The sequence below is a fragment of the Aquarana catesbeiana genome, linkage group LG01 (genome assembly GCF_042186555.1).
Source record: "Aquarana catesbeiana isolate 2022-GZ linkage group LG01, ASM4218655v1, whole genome shotgun sequence".
Lineage (NCBI taxonomy): Eukaryota > Metazoa > Chordata > Amphibia > Anura > Ranidae > Aquarana > Aquarana catesbeiana.
Window position 1 is genome coordinate 91,948,208 of NC_133324.1, and position 20,322 is coordinate 91,968,529.

General features: G+C 44.2%; 1 protein-coding gene across 2 annotated transcripts in view; it reads right to left on the reverse strand.

The window, feature by feature from the left end:
* The window catches only part of PRKAA1 (protein kinase AMP-activated catalytic subunit alpha 1), a 67,647-nt gene that overhangs the window by 10,267 nt on the left and 37,058 nt on the right, over positions 1–20,322 (reverse strand). For both annotated transcript variants that reach the window (XM_073621692.1, XM_073621700.1), the window contains exons 4-7: positions 12,360–12,504; positions 7,849–7,936; positions 5,278–5,502; positions 969–1,458 (exon numbers count right to left, since the gene is read on the reverse strand). In XM_073621692.1, coding sequence (XP_073477793.1) covers positions 969–1,458; positions 5,278–5,502; positions 7,849–7,936; positions 12,360–12,504 — 948 coding nt within the window. The remainder of the gene's footprint in view (positions 1–968; positions 1,459–5,277; positions 5,503–7,848; positions 7,937–12,359; positions 12,505–20,322) is intronic.

A 20,322-nucleotide genomic window follows, 5' to 3' on the forward strand; every position in this document is an offset into this window, starting at 1 on the left:
TTTGCATTATCACATAAATAGGAAGTGTGGGGAGTGCAGGCAGCTTTTTATTTATTGGCTCTGCGTAACAACTCACGAGGTTATAACACATTTATACAGGGTTATTTTATGTTTGCATTAGATGTGTGGCTAAAAGCAACCATTTCAAAAGTCAAGTGCCACATACTTCCAGGCCACCGACTTGGTAGATGAAGCCTAGACTGCTCATGAATGAGGACATCGGTGGAGTATGGCTTTTTTCCCCCCCGCACTGAAGCATTCTTGCATGGCAGTTTTGCTTTATGACATTACATTCAGGATCCATTTCACACCAGATGCAGTGGGACTACGCTGGAATAACTGACGAGGCAAAATGCTTAGTCTCCGATTCACACTACTGCATTTTGTCTGCTAACAAAAAAAAAAAAAAAAAAAAAAAAAAACACGACATACCACTTTAGCTTACTGCAGCGCAAAGCAAGGCGGCCAATTGAACTTTATGAGATGTCCATGTGACCATTTAATGAAAAAGGAATGGTGTAGTACAGAGCGGTGATTCCTGCTAGAACACACCAGCTGCTGCGTTATAAGGCAGTGATGGGTGTGAAGTGCACTTATCCTTGCTGCTTTGCACTGACCTTCACAGATGCAACCTTTGTTTACATCCTGGCCAAGGCATGGTGTAAAGAAGAAAACCACCAGGACAAACTTTTAAAAGTAGCTTAAAATTCATATTAGAGGGAATTCCTTAATCTTTCTGCAAGATTTTGGATTTTATCAGCATTGACAAGCCCTCAGAGAGGATCAATTAGAGGATCAAACTTTTCACATAATGTACAGCCTTCCATATTGGACAACCTTAGCCCCCTGCCAATTCTGCAGCCAAGTCTAAAGCAACAAACTACAAGAAAGTTCAGAATATTAGAGGTTCTTATGTATAAATTTTAATAACCATTTATGAATGGCATCTTAAAATAAAAAACCCTTACCTTCCACTCATAGCCCAGCTGCTTCATGGCTCGGCATACTTCTGCCATGATGTCATTTGGTCGGCTTTGACTTCTAATCCCTAGGTGCCATTTTGCTCTTCTCACCCCAACCTGGTGCTTTGATTTTTGTGGGTTCAGCTCATCAAGCGTGTGTCTCTGGCGGGGGGACTCTGCAATTAAAAAGGGCACCCTCTCTGGATGGGCCCGGGGTACATGAGGCTCCTCCACAAATGAATCGGGCGGGCTTGTCGCCAAATAGAAATCTTTGGCCTCGTTCATAATCCGTCGGTTGTCTATGATCAGGTGATACGCTACAGCCAATGGGTCCTGGTGATTGTGGCTGTACAAGCAGCTGAGCACCTCCTCCTCTGTACACTCACACTTCTCACACACTTCCTTTAAAGCTTCGTCATCGATCATGTTTGAACTGTAAGCTTGGTCCTCTGGGAACAGATACTTCGGGAGGTCCTGTTTGAACCAGTCATGATCTCTGGATTAAAAGTAAAAATGAAATAATCATGATAAACGGCTACTTAATTCCAGTTTATACTAAATGGTCTTCAAGGAACATAAGTGTCCAAGTTATTGTGGTATTATTTATGAAGTTCAGAAATAGATAAATCATGCACACGGGACTCACTTTGGAAAGAACATGAAATGGTTAAAAAAACTATTTTCCCCCCAAATGTGTGTCATTGGGGAGATTTCACTCGACTTCCTGTCATGTAGACAACTGGAATCTAGAGGAACAAAAAAACAAAAAAAAAACCATACCTTCTTAGACAAGTTTGTCCTAGCTGGAAGATTTTCCCCTCTATTCCTGTTCTGACACCAATTCGATGTTCAATTTTCCATCACTTTCAGCCCCAGCGACAATGGTTACCAGTCAATAAGCAAACACCCTATATCATGTGTCAAGGCCAGAGTGGGTAGCAGGATGAATTTCTCTAATTTTCCAGATAGAGCAGGAAAGCAAAGCCCATCAGGTTTTTACTGTTGGCAGTGCCCCCACTAAGGAGATTCACCCCATTTGCCCTGGTGACCACTGTCACCACTAACAAGTGATGGGAAAATCCAAAATTCTACAGCTGTCACCAGAACAGACCACATGTGAAACCTTCCAATGGGGACAAGTGCTCATATCACAAGAAAAAGCCTTATAACCGTTAGGTCTAATTATATCTGAGGTTTAAGGGGGGGGGGCTTAAAAACATGCAGCCAAACTGTTTTTACCACCGTTTTAAAGCTGTATTAAACCCAAAAGCAAACATTGCAGCTTACCAATTCTTAGATGTGATGGCTGCATTACATTTGTTCCCTTTAATTTCACCTGGTGATCCAGCCAGTAATGCAGGCCATACATTGGTTGAATTTCAAACAATTTGTCAATCAAAATTTTGTGCAATTTGTAATACAATGGTACCACCATTCATTTTGAAATTCGACCAACCCTTCAATTTTATCTCATGTTGCTACGGAAAAGAAAAAAAAAAAAAAAAAAGTGGTCGTGAATCTTTTCTATCCAGGTCACAGATTATGCGCATTTTTCGTTTACATTTCTCTACATTACGCCTTTTCAAAAAAAATTTCAAAATGCCCAATCACTCAAAATTCAATGTCTGCGCACAAAAAAAAAACCCTTAACAAAACGAATGCACCCACATCTGACTGGTAAGCTGTTAGAATACATTTCCAGTTTAATACCACATTAAAGTGGTTCTAAAGGCTGAATTTTTTTACATGCATGCAGGTAAAAAACCTGTGTACAGCAGCCACCCATCCCCATCCAGCGTTGTGCACAAGCGCATCAGTCAGTGAGCCAACCAGGGAGAGGTGTTCGGGCTGAGCCGTGGCTCCGTGTGTGAACAGACATGCAGAGGAGCGTCTCGAAAGCGTGTCTGTTTGGGCGCCCCCAATGCAAGCAGCTTGCTCTGAGGGGCACTCGAAGGGAGGGAGGAGCCAGGCGTGCCGGCAGAGGATCAGGTCTGCTCAGAGCAGGCAAGTATGACATCTTTAAGGAAAAGGAAAAACACGTTTACCTTTAATATCAAAGTAATTTTCTACCAAAAAAACAAACAAACCAAAAACACGATATACGATAACATACAATATTGCAGAAATATACCTACACACTGATGGGATCCATACACAAGCATTTATGAAGAGATTTGTTAGTTTTTTGTTTTTGGAGCGGTTAAACAAACTGGACCATATTTAGTCAACAAAGCTGACCCCAGCACCTAAAGTGGGGTCATCTTACATGCTCATGGCAAGCTTTAAAAACTACCCTGAGCTGGATATATGGAAGTCTCATTTCCCTGCTTTAGTGCAATGCTGCCCTTCCAATATATCAAAGTACATCAGAGTTTATTCTGCAGTGCACACATTCTGTTTGGACTCTGCTCCCTTATGCAGGCAGAGACAACCTGTCAGATCAGGAATTATATGACCTTAGGTAATCGGGTGCTCCAACTGAACAGATGGTGCCGTCAGTATACATTTGTCACTAGCACACCATTTGAAAATTAATCCGCTTTTACTTGCGTGCATCAAAGTCAACAGCACAAAACTATTGTTGCTGGCGCCGATGACAAATATCTTCTCTATTGGGTCTGTCAAAAAAAAAAAAAAATTGTGGGACATCTCAAAGTCAAATGATCTGTATGCCCTGTGTGAAGAGGTGGAAACGTTTTGGTGAGATACAAGCATCGTTAGTTAAAAAAACACACACACACACACACACACACACACACACCTAGATTTTGTTTCCAATATTTACTAATGGTTCTGGTGCAATTTTAGTACAGGCTTTTGGTAGAAGATAGTTTTCCAAAATGTCCTCCAAACAAAAACCGTACTAGTTCCACAAATTGTGGCCTCTTCACTGGATTGTGGGTCTGAAGCCTGGTCTGTTTGGAAACAAGTACACATTATGGTCAGAATGTGATAAAAGAATAGCAAAACGGACACAGCACCGATTAAGTGTTGTGCTCTGGAAGCAGTTTAGTACTACTAAATGACTTGGGATAAATATGCCAAATACCAATGAATTCAGAATTAAAGGGGTAGTAAACACAACTTTGCAATTTTTAACTACAGGTAAGAAAAACGTACCCGTAGGTAAAATGAATATCCCCTAAACAGCACTGCGTAGGCCAACCCTTCAGATCACTGCAGTGCAGGAGTGAAATCATCCCAGCCCTTCAAATAGCAAGAACCCACAAACCCAGAAGGAAGACCGGGTAAAGGTGGAAGCCTGGGGGCGTGGCCTGGACCACCATGGTGTGAGAGGAGTGTAACTTGGGAGCTTTGCTTGAGATCCGAATCCTTAACTTTTCTGCCCACCTTACACTGCTTGGATCTTCCCCCACCTTACTACCCCATGTCTCCGCTGAAAAAAGGTGACTGACACTATTGCAAAGCTGGATAGATAGCGGCTCAAGTAGAAAGAGACCCTAGGGAAAAATGGTGCCGCCACAACCTCTACAGACTCTGCAGCAGCTGACAACCAAAGTACTGGAGCCGATAGACTGCAAGAGCACACTGACAAGTAAGATTGAAGAGGTGAAGAATGATGTTTCCTTGATTCGGCAGGACCTGCAGAAGTTAAGGGAACATGTTACAGAGACCCGCACTGACTCGTGGGAGGATGACCTGTTGCCATTGGATGTTACCACTGAGAGGCTCCAGCACCAACTGCATGCAGTGCTATCCAAACAGGACAACATGGAGAACAGGCTCCGCCGGTGTAACCTTAGACTTGTGGGGCTGCCTGAGGGTGTGGAAGGCTCAGATCCTCGGTCTTTCCTCGAGAATTTGCTCATCTCCACTTTTGGTAGGCCTGCATTTTCTGCATCCTTTGCGGTGAAAAGATCAAGTGTTGCTAAAGGTCTGCAAACACAACAGATGCATTTTGTATCTAAGCGCTATTTTTAAAGCAAATTTAAAGAAACCCTGCCTGCTGCAAACCCTTGAAGAATCTTCAGCCACCACACTGCTGGGGTATGGCTTCTCCCACCACTTATTACATCACTACTGTGTCAGGTAGTAAAATGGAAGCCAGCAGAAAAAAAAAATGAAGCATGGCAGGCGATTCAGGCATCTGATATACCCAAAAAGTATACAGGATGTCAAAATTCTCCAGGGATGCTCTACAGCACCCAATAACAAATCTTCCTTTGCAGGAAAATTTTGTATGCCTCCGACAGGGTGGCTTTAAAGTAGTAATAGAAAAATTATATAAGCAGACAATTTACAAACACACACAAGTGACCAAGCAGCATTAGTTTGCATTTACTGGCAAGCTCACCTGATGTCCCTTATGGTAGCCCTTTTCATAGGATCCACTTGAAGCATGTGCTTGAGAATGCTGATCACAGGTGGGTTCAGATACTGAGGAGTGTAGAAGATGCCATCACAGATCTTCTTGAACAGGGTTGGCACATGGTCATCATCAAACGGAAGAGTCCCACATAGCAAGGCATAGAGAATGACACCACTGCTCCATATGTCTACTTCTGGGCCAGCGTAGAGCCTGGATAGAGCAAACAGTAGGCTTACAGCAATGTTGGGGGTTGAAGTGTATTTACTGATACATTTTTTTAAAGCTCGCTTAACAGAATCACACTTGAACTAGTGCATCTTTTAGCGCTGGTCAGTGGAGTAAGAAGGCATAATAAAAGGTGGTGCTCAGGCTTGAGCCGACAGGTGTGTGCACATTTAGGATTCTGTGACCACTGTGCTTAGGAGGGCTGGGTTGTGGTTTGGCACACTGTGGCCAATGTCTTACCTCAGATATTAGGTGGCGTTATTGCAGAAGCTAACCTACCCCATCTCCAGAAAGCAATCTACAAGTCTCTACACTTAAAGTATATGTAAACCCAATGTCATCCTTTCTAAACTACTGCCATAGGGGTCATCTATAAGGATATACATGCCTCCTGCATGTATCTTTACCTGTCAAATGTCTCCCCTCTGTTATTAGACCCGAAAAACTGCAGATTCTGTGGGCGGGTCTGTTGTCTGGAGCTCAGTGGGTGGAGTCGTGATGTCAGTAGACTCCCCGCCCACCTCTACACTCCCCTTGTCAATATGCATTTTACACTCCTTGTCAATATGCATTTATTTCTAACACTGAACTTCTGCTATGATCTCTAACATCCAGTGAAAAGACAGGAAAGTACCCACATGACTTTAACATGCCAAATTATGCTGAGGTGTGGAACAGCCAATCCTTGCAGAGCTGCTGAAGAAAGGAGTGGGGGAGGGAATTAAAAAATAATGCCTGTGTCTTAGGCTGTCACTCACAGCAAAGGGGAGTATTTGACAAAGTTTTTCTCAGTTTGTCAAGATTTTTCTCACTGAACAATAAAAAAAAAAAAAAAGAGGATTGCTCAGAAATGGATTAACTGTGTGGCAAGACTGGGCTCAAATGATAGGAAATCTTATACTCTACCTCAAAAAAAAAAAATAAATAAAAAATTTCGGGTTTACATCCACTTTAAGCTAGCCAAAGATGGAGCAATTTTCTGTGGTTGCAGGAAAGAAAAATTGGTAGATTCCCCCGGAGATATTGTGTTCTCTCAGCAGGGGAACCATCCCAGCCAGAACACGATTACCAATAGCAGCTATAATAGCTGTTAGCGATAATTGCATGTAAAAGTCAACAGGTTGGTTGTAGCTTTCCGGGTCTCACTGGCTTTGCTGTGCTATTTGCTCCCAGTGCTGTCCAAAGGCAGTGATGAGAGGGAACGCAGCCAGGTTCTGCCGTCAATGGACGCAGCAGCGGGGCTCGGGGACAGCTACCCATGTGGGGGGGGGGGCACTGGATAGAGGGCCAGGAGTGCCAGCAAGGGTTCACGGCAGCTCTGTGCAATAGAATTGTTAAATAGACAAGTTTATTAATTTTTTTTTTTACCTAGTTACAGTCCACAAAGAAATGTAGCAGAATACATTTTGGCCTAAATTCATGAAAGAGTTGCAAATTTATAACAGAAAAGAAAAATGCTTTTCCCAAAATTTTCGGTCTATTTTGTCTATTTTTTAAAAAGCCCCAGTGGTGATCAAATACCAAAAGAAAGCTCTGAGAAAAAAAAAAAAAAAAAAAAAAAAAAAAAGTCATGGGTACAATGTAACATGACCAAGCAATTGTCATTCAAAGTGTGACAGGGCTGAAAGCTGAAAATTGGCCTGGGCAGGAAGGGGGTGAAAGTGCCTGGTATTGAAGCGGTTAATTAAAATGTGTGAATAGGCAGGTTTTTAATCCAGAAGAGACATACTATGTCTAGCTGGGCATCTGTTAGACATTGGTTTTACCAGACAAGAGGGGCCAAATGCAATAGGGACACATACTTACAGTATTGCAATAAAAATCTTACAGGGGTAAGCCTTCCTTTAGTCTTCAAAAAAAAAAAAAAATTAAAAAAAATTGCGTTGCAGTTAGAGATTTCTGCTCTTTAGGTGAAATCTCTCCAACAGGGCCCAAATAGAAGTAAAAACCACAGGTGTTCTAAAGCGTCCTCACTATCCCAAAAAATTTCAGTAGACATCCACAAGGTAAACCCTGCAGAAAACTTAAAACATGCTTCTTGAGCAGAAAGTTGGATTTGAAGATCAGCTGCAGAGTCAAGAAAACAATGAGGTTTTCATTGTACTTTCCTAGGTGAATGTCAAACTCAGCAATTCCAAATTGTGCATATTTCTACAAAACTATGCGGGTCATAAAGTCACTACATCCCACGGTGTCACCCAAAGATGTTGCTGACTGGCCTGACTCTTCAGCAGCCATTGTCATGAATGGGTAAATTTGCCCATGTACCTTACTCTACATAACAGACATTGCATGCTTCCATTAACCCATTTTAGCAAATATAACACATACCTTCCGGAAATTACTTCTGGCGCAGCATAATTTGGAGACCCACAGCTTGTCCTTAAAAATTCTCCATCGGCCATCATGTTGGAAAGGCCTGTAAAATAGAGAAAAAAAAAAGTCCTGGTTTAGAGGGCCAAACAAATTCTTCCAATAATAACCTACCGAATGTGGGAAAAAAAAAAAAAAAAATTTTTAGTAGAAAATGTTTAGAGTCAAACTTCCTTTTTCCCCCCATATATCCTGTTGCATTCTCCTTAAAGATCATCTAAACCCAAGAACAAAAGTGATGTTGCAAATTTGCAGTCCTTCAAAGTGGTGGCAGCATTAGTTTTCATTTTACAGGTTAAAGAGTTGCACCCAAAAGTGGACTTTCCGCTGACTTGTCTCCTCCCACCTTCAGGATAGGTACATTATTAAAAGCCAGCAGCTGCAGTATGTGTAGGTGCTGGCTTTTAATTTTTGCAGTGGTGGGCAGACCTCCTTTGCAAGGTATTTGCTGAAAATGTTCTTAATGTCACTTCCTGTAAGCTGAACTGAAAGCACAAATGTGATCTTAAGTCACAGCTATCTTCTGCAAACTACCAATTGCCCTACATTAATGGAGGAGGGGATAAGTCAGTCCAAATCAAGTGAGCAGTTTTAAGGTGAGACTAGTGCTCCTCCAGAGACAGTGGCGTGAGTGAGCAAAGACACCTAAAGTGTGTTACTTCCAGGATTACCAGGTGAAAAATAACCAAATATCCAAATTCCCCCCCCCCCCCCCCCCCCCCAAAAAAAAAATATAACCTTCACGTCTAAGGACTGGTAAGTGGCAACACATGAAATTCTGGGATTAGAGGAGCTTTGACACCCTCAAAATATATAATGTTTGGGGGGTTTTAAGTAATTTTCTAGCAAAAAATAATGATTTTAACTGGAAACTAACAAGTGTCAGAAAAAGGTTTAGTTTAAGTGGTTAAACTTGACTCATTTACAGACCAAAGTTCATTCCTTTGATCTAAAAAACAAAACGTTACAATGTTAATAGTTAGCTCAGGGCCAAGGATGTTGATACTTGGCAGACTGGCTTGTCTTGACAGCTGTCAGCTTGAGCAGAGAATTCTCTGCATAGAATCGGGGGAAATGCTTTGTCACGATCGCGAGGGGGCAAAAAAACAAAAACCCACACACCACAATCGATTAACGATTAATCGTGCAGCTCTAACCACCCCTTCACTAACATTTATCCCCTGCAGGTTGATCATAGCTCCACTGCAAGGGAGGCCTTACCTTTCCTGGATCTGGGCTTTAACAAATCATGGTGATTAAAAGGAAAGTGTTCCCAGAAATAACACTTGCCTGATACACTTTAACGGCTTCTCTTTACTCACAGCAGCTTCCGCTGCGAGGAGAGGAGAGCTCTGACTGGCAGCATACATTGGAAAAAAAATTCATAAGTTATGCATAAATTACAGAATACAGTCATGGAAAACACCTAATATACACATTGACGTAATAACCATGCCGAGCTGACATGTTAAAACACATATGTTGTCCCTGCATCAGGATAAATATCTAAGAAAATAAATTTAATGCAAATATTTCAATGATGATAAAAAAAAAAAAAAAAAACACACCACACTTTTCCATATACATTTAGGCCGTGTTCACACTAGTGCGCCAAACGCTCCGACATTGGGAGCTCATGTCGCATGACGTGTGAAAATCAATGTTTCCCTATGGAAGCCGTATTAACTGGTCCGACACAAGACAGTCGGACTTTGAAAATGCTCCCTATACTACTTTGGTCTGACTTTGAAAGTCGGATCAAAGCCAGACCGCCATCTTGCATGATCTGACTTTGGAATGCGACTTGTGCTCAGATGATCTTGAGGGGGAACACCGCGCCAAATTTTTAAAAACCGGCATGGATTCCCCCTCCAAGAGCATACCAGGCCCTTGGGTCTGTTATGGATTTTAAGGGGAACCCCCTACTCCGAACATCATGTTGATGAGGCCAAGGGCCTCTTCCCAACAACCCTGGCCGTTGGTTGTCGGGGTCTGCGGGCGGGGGGGCTTATCTGAATCCAGGAGCCCCTTTAATAAGGGGTCCCCCAGATCCCGGCCCCCCGCCCTGTGTGAATAAGTAGGGGGTACATTGTACCCCTCCTACCCATTCACCCAGGGGGAGGAAACACACTAGACCGGTTTTGAAAGTAATTAGGCAGCTCCGGGGGTCTCTTCCGACTTCTACTGCTCTCTCCGGCCTCTCCCTCGCTATCTTCTGCTCTTTTGCTAGCGTTGGCCCAGTCTTCACTGTCTTCTTCCGATGTTGACACGACGCTCTCCCCGCTGTAATGCCGTGTACTCAACTTGAATAGGCATGGGGCGTGGTCACCAGGTGTTGTCATCCGGTGACCTCACCCCTTATGATGTCACCGCCCGGGGCATGATGGGGTGGTGTCACTGGATGACATCACCCTGTGACCACGCCCAATGCCTATACAAGTCATTGCGCGCGCGGTATTACAGCGTGAGAGTGTTGTGTCAACGTCGGAAGACAGTGAAGACCGGGCCAACGCTAGCAAAAGAGCAGAAGATAGCGGAGGAGACCGGCAGAAGAACCGGAGACCGGAAAAAGAGGCCTGAGAGAGCGGCAGAAGTCGGAAGAGACACCCGGAGCTGCCTAATAAAATACTTCAAAAACCGGTCTAGTGTGTTTTGACACTTTCCCCCCCAGGTAAATGGGTAGGGGTACCCCATACTTATTCACATAGGGTGGGGGGCCGGGATCTGGGGGCCCCTGGATTCCGATAAGCCCCTCGCAGACCCCAACAACCAACAGCCAGGGTTGTCAGGAAGAGGCCCTTGTCCTCATCAACATGGAGACAAGGTGCTTTGGGGGGCGCAGGGCACCCACCCCCCTGTTGAGGGCATGTGGCCTGGTACGGTTGCGTACACGGCATTACAGCGAGAGAGAGCATCATGTCAACATGACGGTGAAGACCGGCCCAATGCTAACAAAAGAGCGGGCAAGAGAGCAGAAGATAGCGGAGGAGAGCGGGAGGAAAGGCCAGAGAGCGGTAGAAGTCGGAAGAGACCCTCAGAGCTGCCTAAAAATACTTTAAAAACTGGTCTAGTGTGTTTTTTTTTATTGACACTTTTTCCCCCAGGTGAATGGGTAGGGGTACGATGTACCCCATACTCATTCACATAGGATGGGGGTCCAGGATCTGGGGCGCCCCCTTATTAAAGGGGGCTCCCGGATTCAGGTAAGCCCTCCGCCCACAGACCCCAACAACCACGGCCAGGGTTGTCGGGAAGATACCCTTGTCCTCATCAACATGGGGACACGGTGCTTTGGGGTGGGGGGGGCCGCAGGGCACCCCCTGCCCCAAAGCACCCACCATGTTGAGGGCATGTGGCCTGGTACGGTTCAGGAGGGAAGGGGAGGCGCACTCGCTCGTCCCCACCCCCTTTCCTGACCGGTCAAGCTGTGTGCTCGGATAAGGGTCTGGTATGGATTTTGGGGGGACCCCCACGCAATTTTTTTTGGAGTATAAGGGTTCCCCTTAATATTCATACTAGACCGAAGGGTATACCCCTGGAGGGGGAACCCATGCCGATTTAAAATTTGGTGTGGAGTTCCCCCTCAAGATCATCACAGCACAAGTCGCATGCCAAAATCAGATCATGCAAGACGGCGATCCGACTTCAATGATTGTCAATGGGCTGAGGTAGGATCAAAGTCGGACCAAAGTAGTACAGGGAGCATTTTCAAAGTCAGGCCGACTTGTGTCGGACCAGTTAAGACGGCTCCCATAGGGAAACATTGATTTTCACACGTCATGCGCAATGAGCTCCCAATTTCGGAGCATTTGTTGTACCAGTGTAAACCCGGCCTTAAATTATTAGTTTAAGGTTTTCAGTTGCCCTGGGTGTTGAAAGGGTTAGGGTTAAATAACCAGAAAACCTACAAAAGAGCAAGACCTTTATGGTCACAGCAGGTAGGCAGACCCAGGAACTTGGGGCAGAGGAAAGAAAGAAAAAGAAAGAAAGTCACAAGCATGCACAGGCGTTCAGCTGGATTCTGAATTGCCAAATTTGTACAGTGAGCGGTATGTGTGCAGCTCACTGTACAGGGGCAGACAGGCAAGTAGCTTTAAAGCAGAAAACAAGTCTGCCAATATTTTAATTATATAGCCTAAAGTTCCTAAGCAAAAGTTAAGCTTTTTTATAAAATAACCCTTGTTAAATTGCATTTCCTGCTGGCTTGTACTAAAGTATGAAAGTGAATGAACCACAGCTTGTTTCTTCATGCAAAACATTGTCCTTGAGCCCCAGTTGTAACCATGGCAGATTGCTAGAACTAATCAGTTCCGAATTAGTTGGTTAGATGGGGGAAAAAAAAAAAAAAAAAAACACACACACACCAAAGGGTTTCATTTTTTTACGTCGAGTGAAGGCTAAACATGAGCCGCAGATAAAATAGACCCAAGCACCTGAGTAACCCAGGCACTTCACATGCCAATACTTACCAAAATCAGCTATCTTAGCATTCATATGAGCATCTAGAAGAACATTCTCGGGTTTCAGGTCTCTGTGCACCACCATGTGCCTGTGACAGTAATCAACCCCAGAGAGAATTTGCTGGAACAGGCGCCGAGATTCCTTCTCGTCCAACTGAGGGGGAAAAAAAATAAACGAATGGGAAGTCAAACACAAGCAGAAGCTGTTCAATGAGAATGTCAGGAATGGTCATTTCAAAGAATCTAGATCTCCACTCTAATTGTCTACCACAACACGGAACTACCCTTACTCAACAGAAAAACATTTTCAGTGATAAACCAAGAGCAAATTACAATTACCTGGTGAACCTTCCAGAAACCCAGTGTTGTGTACTCTGCAGTTCTCCAATAACAGCTCACTTCAGTGAAATACAGAATGCCCCCCCCCCCCCTTCCTGAAAGATGAAAAGCTGGGAATATTCTGTAGTCCCAACACTTCCTGTCCTAAGGTGGGAACACTACTTCTACACAGATATGGTAAGTATTGTTACATGTGGTGCGTTACTGGCAAGATCACCGGGTAAAAAAAATAAATAAAAAATCCGATAACAAAATGCAGCCACCACAGCCATTGTGAGAAAAAGGCAGAAAGCTGACCAGACAGGAGAGAAGTATGGAATGATCAAGTACTAGGAAGAACTTGAGAGAGAAGACAGATTTTGGAAGGGAGAGCAGGTAGAATGAGCTGACCAAGTATAAGGCAAGTGAGAAGACTGTGGGATCTAAACAGGGGTAGGAATTAGGCTGGCAATGGACAGTTTTTTGGATTAGCCAGCTGGCCGAATAAAATCAAGAGGATTCTTCGATCCACGCATTCAAGGTGTATGGAGGAATCCTTGCTCCCCTATCCGAATACACTGCAGCACTGATTGTACAAAAATGTTTCCAGCATGATGAGATGTCAAACATTCAATTGACTTCTCAAAAACGGGAACCAAAAGATGGAACAAGATTTGGCCAGTCACTGCTGAACAAGCCAAAACTATCCATCTGGCCAGCTTTAAAAGTAGCGTTAGAGAGAAAGGTGATTGAACAGATACAAGTGGAGTGCAGAGGAAGGAGAACTGTGGCTCAGGGGGAGGAAGGTAGAGCAATAGCTGATCATGCTCTGGAGAGAGAGAAGAGGTAGAGTGATAATGGAGTGTTGCTGAGGAGCAACGGGAAGCGGAGGGGAGAGGACTGGTAGCATTCCACAGTGTGAAGAGAAGGCAGACTGAAAAAAGGAGCTGCAACATGGAAGTGGAGGGCATTTAGTGTGGACACTGCTGAAACAATGTGATGGTGAAAGAAGGTCTCTACTAGGGCATGACTATACATCTGTACTGGGAATTTGTCTGCACTGCAGTACAAAACTTTAGAAGTCATAGTGAAGGTGCAAGGTCTTTCCTGCTACATTCAGTGCTGGTGACAAAATCATCCAGCAGTGAAAAGGAAAAAAGTTCTTGTATAAAAATAGGATTTTTATAGCAGCTTACCTGTAAAATCCTTTTCTTTTGAAGTACATCACAGGACACAAAGCCATAGTTACTATGTGGGTTATAGTCCACCTTCAGGTGCTGGACACTGGCACGCCCTAAACATGAAGTTGCCTCCCTATATAACCCCTCCCACTACTGGGAGTATCAGTTTTGTAGCAAAGCAACACACGTGCATACTAGAAAGTGGCGGGACCTCTGTGTCCCGTGATGTACTTCAAAAGAAAAGGATTTTTGCAGGTAAGCTGTTATAAAAATCCTATTTTATCTAATCGTACATCATGGGACACAGAGCCATAGAAATTACTATGTGGGATGTCTCAGAGAATTGCCAACTGAGGGGAGGGAGACAACCAAAGTAGGGCACCATGAGATCAGAGGATTTATGCTGCTGCCTGTAGTACACTGCGCCCAAAGGCAACATCCTCATTTCTTTTTACATCCACCAGATAGAATCTGGTAAAACATATTGATTGAATACCAAGTTGTGGCCTTGCAGATTTGAGCCATGGAGGCTTGGTGATGCACTGCCCATGAAGCACTAAAAGCCCTAGAGGAGTGCGCTTTGATTGAGGGTAGAACTACCTCTAAGCCATAAGCTTGAACAATTACTTGTCGAATCCATTTAGAAATACATTTCAATGCTGCCTCTCCTCTTAGGACCTTCAGGCAACACAAACAAAACATCCGTTTTTCAAATCTGAGCAGTCGCCTTTAAAAGTAGACTCGCTGCTCTCACCACACCAAGAGAATGCTTTTTCTTCCATAGAACAGGGTTCTGGAAAAATGAAGGTTGAATAATATCCTGGTTTAGATAAAAACCTGATATTACCTTTGGTAAAAAGTTAGGATGAGGACGCAATACTACCTTATCCTTGTGAATAAAAATATGGCTCTTTACAAGAAAGAGCAGCCAATTCTGATACCCTTCTTGCAGCAGATATGTTTACCAGAAAAATAATAGTTTCCTCGTCAAATAAGGACCAAGGAAATATGTTGTATCGGCCCAAAAAAGGCCGTTTTGTAATGCCGTCAAAACTAAATTCAAGTCCCAAGGGCGACCCAACCGGAGATTAAGCCGTGTTACCCCCCAAATAAAGTTACGAACCAAAGAATGCGAAGCAAGTGGTCCTTGAAATATCACTAAGGCCAAAACCTGTCCTTAGAAAGCACTCAAGGCCAGCCTCATTTCTCCCCCATCTACCGAAAAACAAGGATTCTACCTTTGAACTATTGCCTGGGGTGCAACTCCTGCTTTCACACCAGGAGACATAGGTTTCCCAGACTCCATAATATATAATTATGGAGGCAAGCTCCCTTGCATTAACCAAGGTAGATACTACTGAACCTGACAGCCCACGCTTCTTAAAGTGTCTCAATAGCCAGACCGTTAAATTTAGCATTTGTAAAGTAGGATGGAACATCGGACCTTGCGAGAGAAGGTCTGACCGTGATGGTAGGGTCCGTGGGTCCCCTACTGTCATCTTTACGATCTCTGCATACCAAGATTTCCTGGGCCCCACAAGAATCAATGACTTCCCTTCCTGCTTGACCTTGCGAAGAAGTCGTGGATGCAGGCAGAATAGGAGGGAATGCATAAATCAGTGAGAACCGATTCCACGGGAATAGCAAGGCATCTATTCTGCATGCTAGCGGATCCTTTGTTCTTGACACAAAGTTGTTGATTTTTGTTGAACCTGGATGCAAACAGATCCATGTCTGGGATCCCCCATTTTTGACATAGTGACAGAAATATATCGGGGTGAAGGAACCATTCTCCCAGGAACAACTGCTGGCGACTCAAGTAGTCCGCCTGCTAATTTTCTATTTCAAGAATGAAGACTGCCAATAGGCATCGTTTTCTGCCTAAGATAGGATATGATTCACCTTTCTCTGGGCCGCACAACTTCTTGTGCCCCCTTGGTGATTAATGTAGGCCATTGCTGTGGCATTGTCGGATTGAAACCTGGCAGGACAACCGTATATTGAACGTTCAGGCCCTCAGGACTAAGAGCTCTGCCTGAATTTCTAAAATGTTAATGGGCAAGGCCATTTCTGATCTGGGCCACTTCTCTTGGACAGTTGCCTCTTCCAGGACTGTTCACCAACCTAAAAACAAAAAAAGGTTGGCATATGTTGTTACCACTTCCCAGGTAAATTAAGGATTTTCCCAGTAGATTTTTGGATAACAACCATAAACTGAGGCTCCGGCGCACCCAGTCTACAGCGCCTAGTATTTCCAGGTGGTCTCCCATCTGGGTACTAACCAGGCCTGACCCTGCTTAGCGTCCAAGATCAGGCGCTGTCAGGGTGATGTGGCCATAGGCTTTGGAGTCAGACACATTGGGAATGTAGAGCTTGAACCCTTTGTTCCAAGCCGATAGGATACTGCTTTGCAGCAGTCTTGAATGAAACTGAGCATAAGAAACGGCCTCGAATGAAGCCACCATCTTTCCCAACAACCTCATGAAAAGTTGAATAGAAGAAATTCATCTCGCTTCAACCACCTAAATCAGTTCCTTTATGGCGCTGATCTTTGCCTGGGGTAAGAATACCCTTTTCTGGGTGTACCTATGATCGGACCCAAATATTTTAGCCTTCGTGGTTTTAAAGAAGATTTCTCCTAGGTTGAGATTCCGACTTAGATATTCCAGGTAGTTGAATGTGGTGACCATACTTTGGTCTAAGCGGGCTACCGACTAGTCTATCAAGAACAGATCGACTAGGTAAACCATAATAGTTATACCCTGGGCCCTTAATCTAGCTAGAAGAGGGTCCAGAACCTTTGTAAACACTCAAGGTGCAGTAGCTGGACCCGAAAGCAGAGATACACACTGAAAATTAAGATTTTCCACCTTGAAAAGTAGATATTACTAGTGAGCAAGGAAATAGGCATATGGAGGTATGCATCTTTGATGATTGATGCCAGAAGTTCTCCTCCTTGTAGGATGGAGATAACTGATTTGGATTGACTCCATACGAAAAAAAAAAAGTTTGAATCAAACCCAAACCTCTGTTCTTACATTGGGACCCCCATGATCACTTTTTTCTTTTTCTCTGGATCCTTAGAAAATGTTTGATCTGAGAAAACGAGGAGATGGGAACTCTTGGAACTCCAGTTTGTACCCTGGAGCCATTGAGGAAGTCCCCCATTCGTCTTACGACACTTCCTGCCAGATCCTGGAGAACTGCAGAAGAATTTCCCCTATTAGATTGAACCCGACGGTGGAAGCCACTATGACTGCTTGGAGGCTGATGCACAGGAGAAGGAGCTTTAAAACAAATACATTTACGCCTTTTCTTAAATGGCAGTAGGTGTGCTTTCCACTAGAATTTTTGGATGCTTTATACAAACATCCCCAAATAGCTGTTCCACCACAAAAAGGAAGACTAGCCAGGAGCTCCTTGCAAGGTCTGAAAGATAGAATCTCTCATAGCAACTAATGCAAACAAAGCTGCCTCCTGGGCCTGCTCAGCAGGATAAACTTGACCTCTTTATCCGTTGGATCCCTAAGCATTTGAGCATTGTCTGCCGGACAAGTCAAACTTACGCACAGAGGATATAGCAGCGTTAATTGCTGGTATACCCTACTTAGTGAATTTCCCCCACCATAGCATAAAAGCAGGGATATGCAATTAGCGGACCTCCAGTTGTTGCAAAACTACAATTCCCATCATGCCTCTGGGTGTCATGCTTGTGACTGTCAGTCTTGCTATGCCTCATGGGAATTGTAGTTCTGCAACAGCTGGAGGTCCACTAATTGCATATCCCTGGCATAAAGGGTGAAAACTTGAGGGGGGGGGGGGGGGGGGGGGAGCTTACCCGGGTGATCCTCTGATACAAAAAAGCCTTTACAACAAGAAATGGACAGGAAAAGGCATGCACAGCTTGAGGCGGCTTTAGTGAACCCAAACACTTAGATAAGGGTACATAAATGTGGAGCGATCATTCAGCAAGAAATTGCACCATCAATCTTAAGATTGGAACAGCTGATTCTCCCGCATTTGACACCTCAGAAGAGTCATCAGCCTCACCACAGTCCCCTGAGGGAATTAGCCTTCTCCTGCCCCTAGTTCCTCAGTTTGAGAGTCCTGGGTAATGGAAGAGAACCTGTTGCATTTTGACCACACTGGGATGCAATTAAAGTCCCTATTTTTTGTTTATTTTATTAAATTATCATAAAAATCAACAGGGGCTGCAGTGTTAAAAACAGCTGGCCCTGACGCTCACTCTGACCAGCCACCCCATCTTAGGGGAGGACGCCATTTGTAGAGATGAGTAGGCGTTCCAGAGCTTGAGGGAGACCCTTTTAGCTCTTTTTTGGGGTGTTTCAACCTAGGGCTGGGCGATAAAAAAAAAAAAAAAAAAAAAAAAATCGATTTGCTTAAATTTTGAATCAATTTGACCTCTCAACTCAATTCAAGATTTAAATCGATTTTTTCCCCAGCCCTATTTCAACCCCCCTTCTGACCATAGCCCGATGCACAAAGCAGAGGTACTACCAGCAGAAATTGCATCCACTGCTTGAGCAATAGTCCAGCTACTGCCGATGCTTTTAATGCTCAGCCTGATGCAAATAGTAAATGTGTCAAATAGGTTTTGGTGATAGGCATTTCCTTTCATGCTCTTTGCACTTATGTCTCCAACAATTTTGCAGCCAGCATAAAAACTGAGTTTTTTTTTTTGTAAAACACACTCCAGCGTTGGAGGACGCCAACGCTGCACTAAGCCCTGCCCCCACCATCGCATCGCTCCCCTTTTTTTTAAAAAAAGAAGAAGGTTTTCCCGCGCAAGCACGGGCCTCCGATCCGACAGGATCGGCTGAGTGAGGGAGGGATGGCGTGGAGGAGACCTGGAAAGAAAAAAAAAAAAAAAAAAAAAAAAAAAAAAAAAAAAAAAAAAAAAGGCATTGCCGATAGTTTTTAGTTCTCCCTTATATTCAGCCTCTTGAAGAGGGGAAGAGTTCAGCTCAGGTAGGGGTGTCTGGAGGAAGCAAACCCCCCCCCCCCCCCCCCCCAAACTTACTGGAGGTCTGCCTGCTAGCCGGAGGAAAAAAAAAAAAAAATTTTTAAAGTCTGCTGCTTCTGTGACAGCGTGGCTAAGCAAAGCATGAGAAGGTACGTGCTCCATACAGCCCCCAGTGGTGACACTTAGGCATGACATTTACTTTAAAGGAGAGATTCTATAAGGAAAACTCCACTTACCTTTCCTGCCGCAGGGTTTTCTGTGGAAAAACCAACAGACCCAATCTTCACCCTTCACGGTGGGTTCCGTTAAACCTTGAGGAACCGGGGACCCACAATCCTGGACCTGTAAAAAGCACCCCACCAGTAAAAGCTTTATGGCCTTAATACCAAAAAGTACTGGATCCCAGGGTCCAGCTCTCTAAAAAGAGAAGCGTTACAGGCAAAACCTCATTTCTTTGGATACGAGGCCCGGGTACCATACAATTTGGCCTAAAAGATACTTTGAATGGATCCAGCTGCATAGCTAGCCCCAGCAAGGATTGCTCCAGTGGAGCTCAGCACATCTTCACTTGTAACCAACACCTTAGACACTGGTGAAAAAACAGATACTCCCATTAGTGGGAGGGGTTATATAGGGAGGCAATTTCCTGTTTAGGGTGTGCCAGTGTCCAGCACCTGAAGGTGGACTATAACCCACATAGTAACTACTATGGCTCTGTGTCCCGTGATGTACGATTAAAGAAAGACCAGTGATGAAGATCAAGACACGTTTCCTGTAAGCAGCTGGACAGGGCTGATCACTCTAGTCAATGCTGTATGCATTGAACACAGGAAACTGGGGTCCATTCACAGCCACAGTGCTGCTCAGCCACCTTTACAAAATACACACCAAAAAGCACATACATGTGCATGCCCACTGGTGTGAATGGGCTTTAAATACACCATACCAAATGAAAAAAAAAAAAAAGTCAGCATATGCAAATCTGTCTTGACCTCAGGCTACTGTAATTTTTCGGCAGGGGTCTCTGGCATGCCAGAGCATTACAAATTTTTACACAAATACTACAAGTGACACATTTATTTCAACTGAGTATTTAGCAGTTTGGTGTTCACTTTAAGAGACCCCGTCAACTAATCTTTCAACACAATCTTGCCATAAGGCTAGGGCATTTAACATTTTATGCATGCTTTTTGCTTGTAAAAGCACCCACTGGGTAGATCAGGGCCTTTTGAAGAGCAAGGGCCACTAAAGGGATTCGGTAACGGCCACAATGAAGTATAGGGTTTTACTGCCGCCACCCCCCCCCGCTCAAATCTAAACAAGCCCTTGCTGTCCTGAGCCCCCTAAAAGGCCGATTTCACACCACTGACTAAATGAGGTTTACCCACACCACAGGTGCAGTAGACTTCACTGCACCGAGCCATAGACTTCTATGGCTCAGTGCAGCTAACCTGCAGGAAGGCCACAGGTGAGCTGCACCTGTGGATCA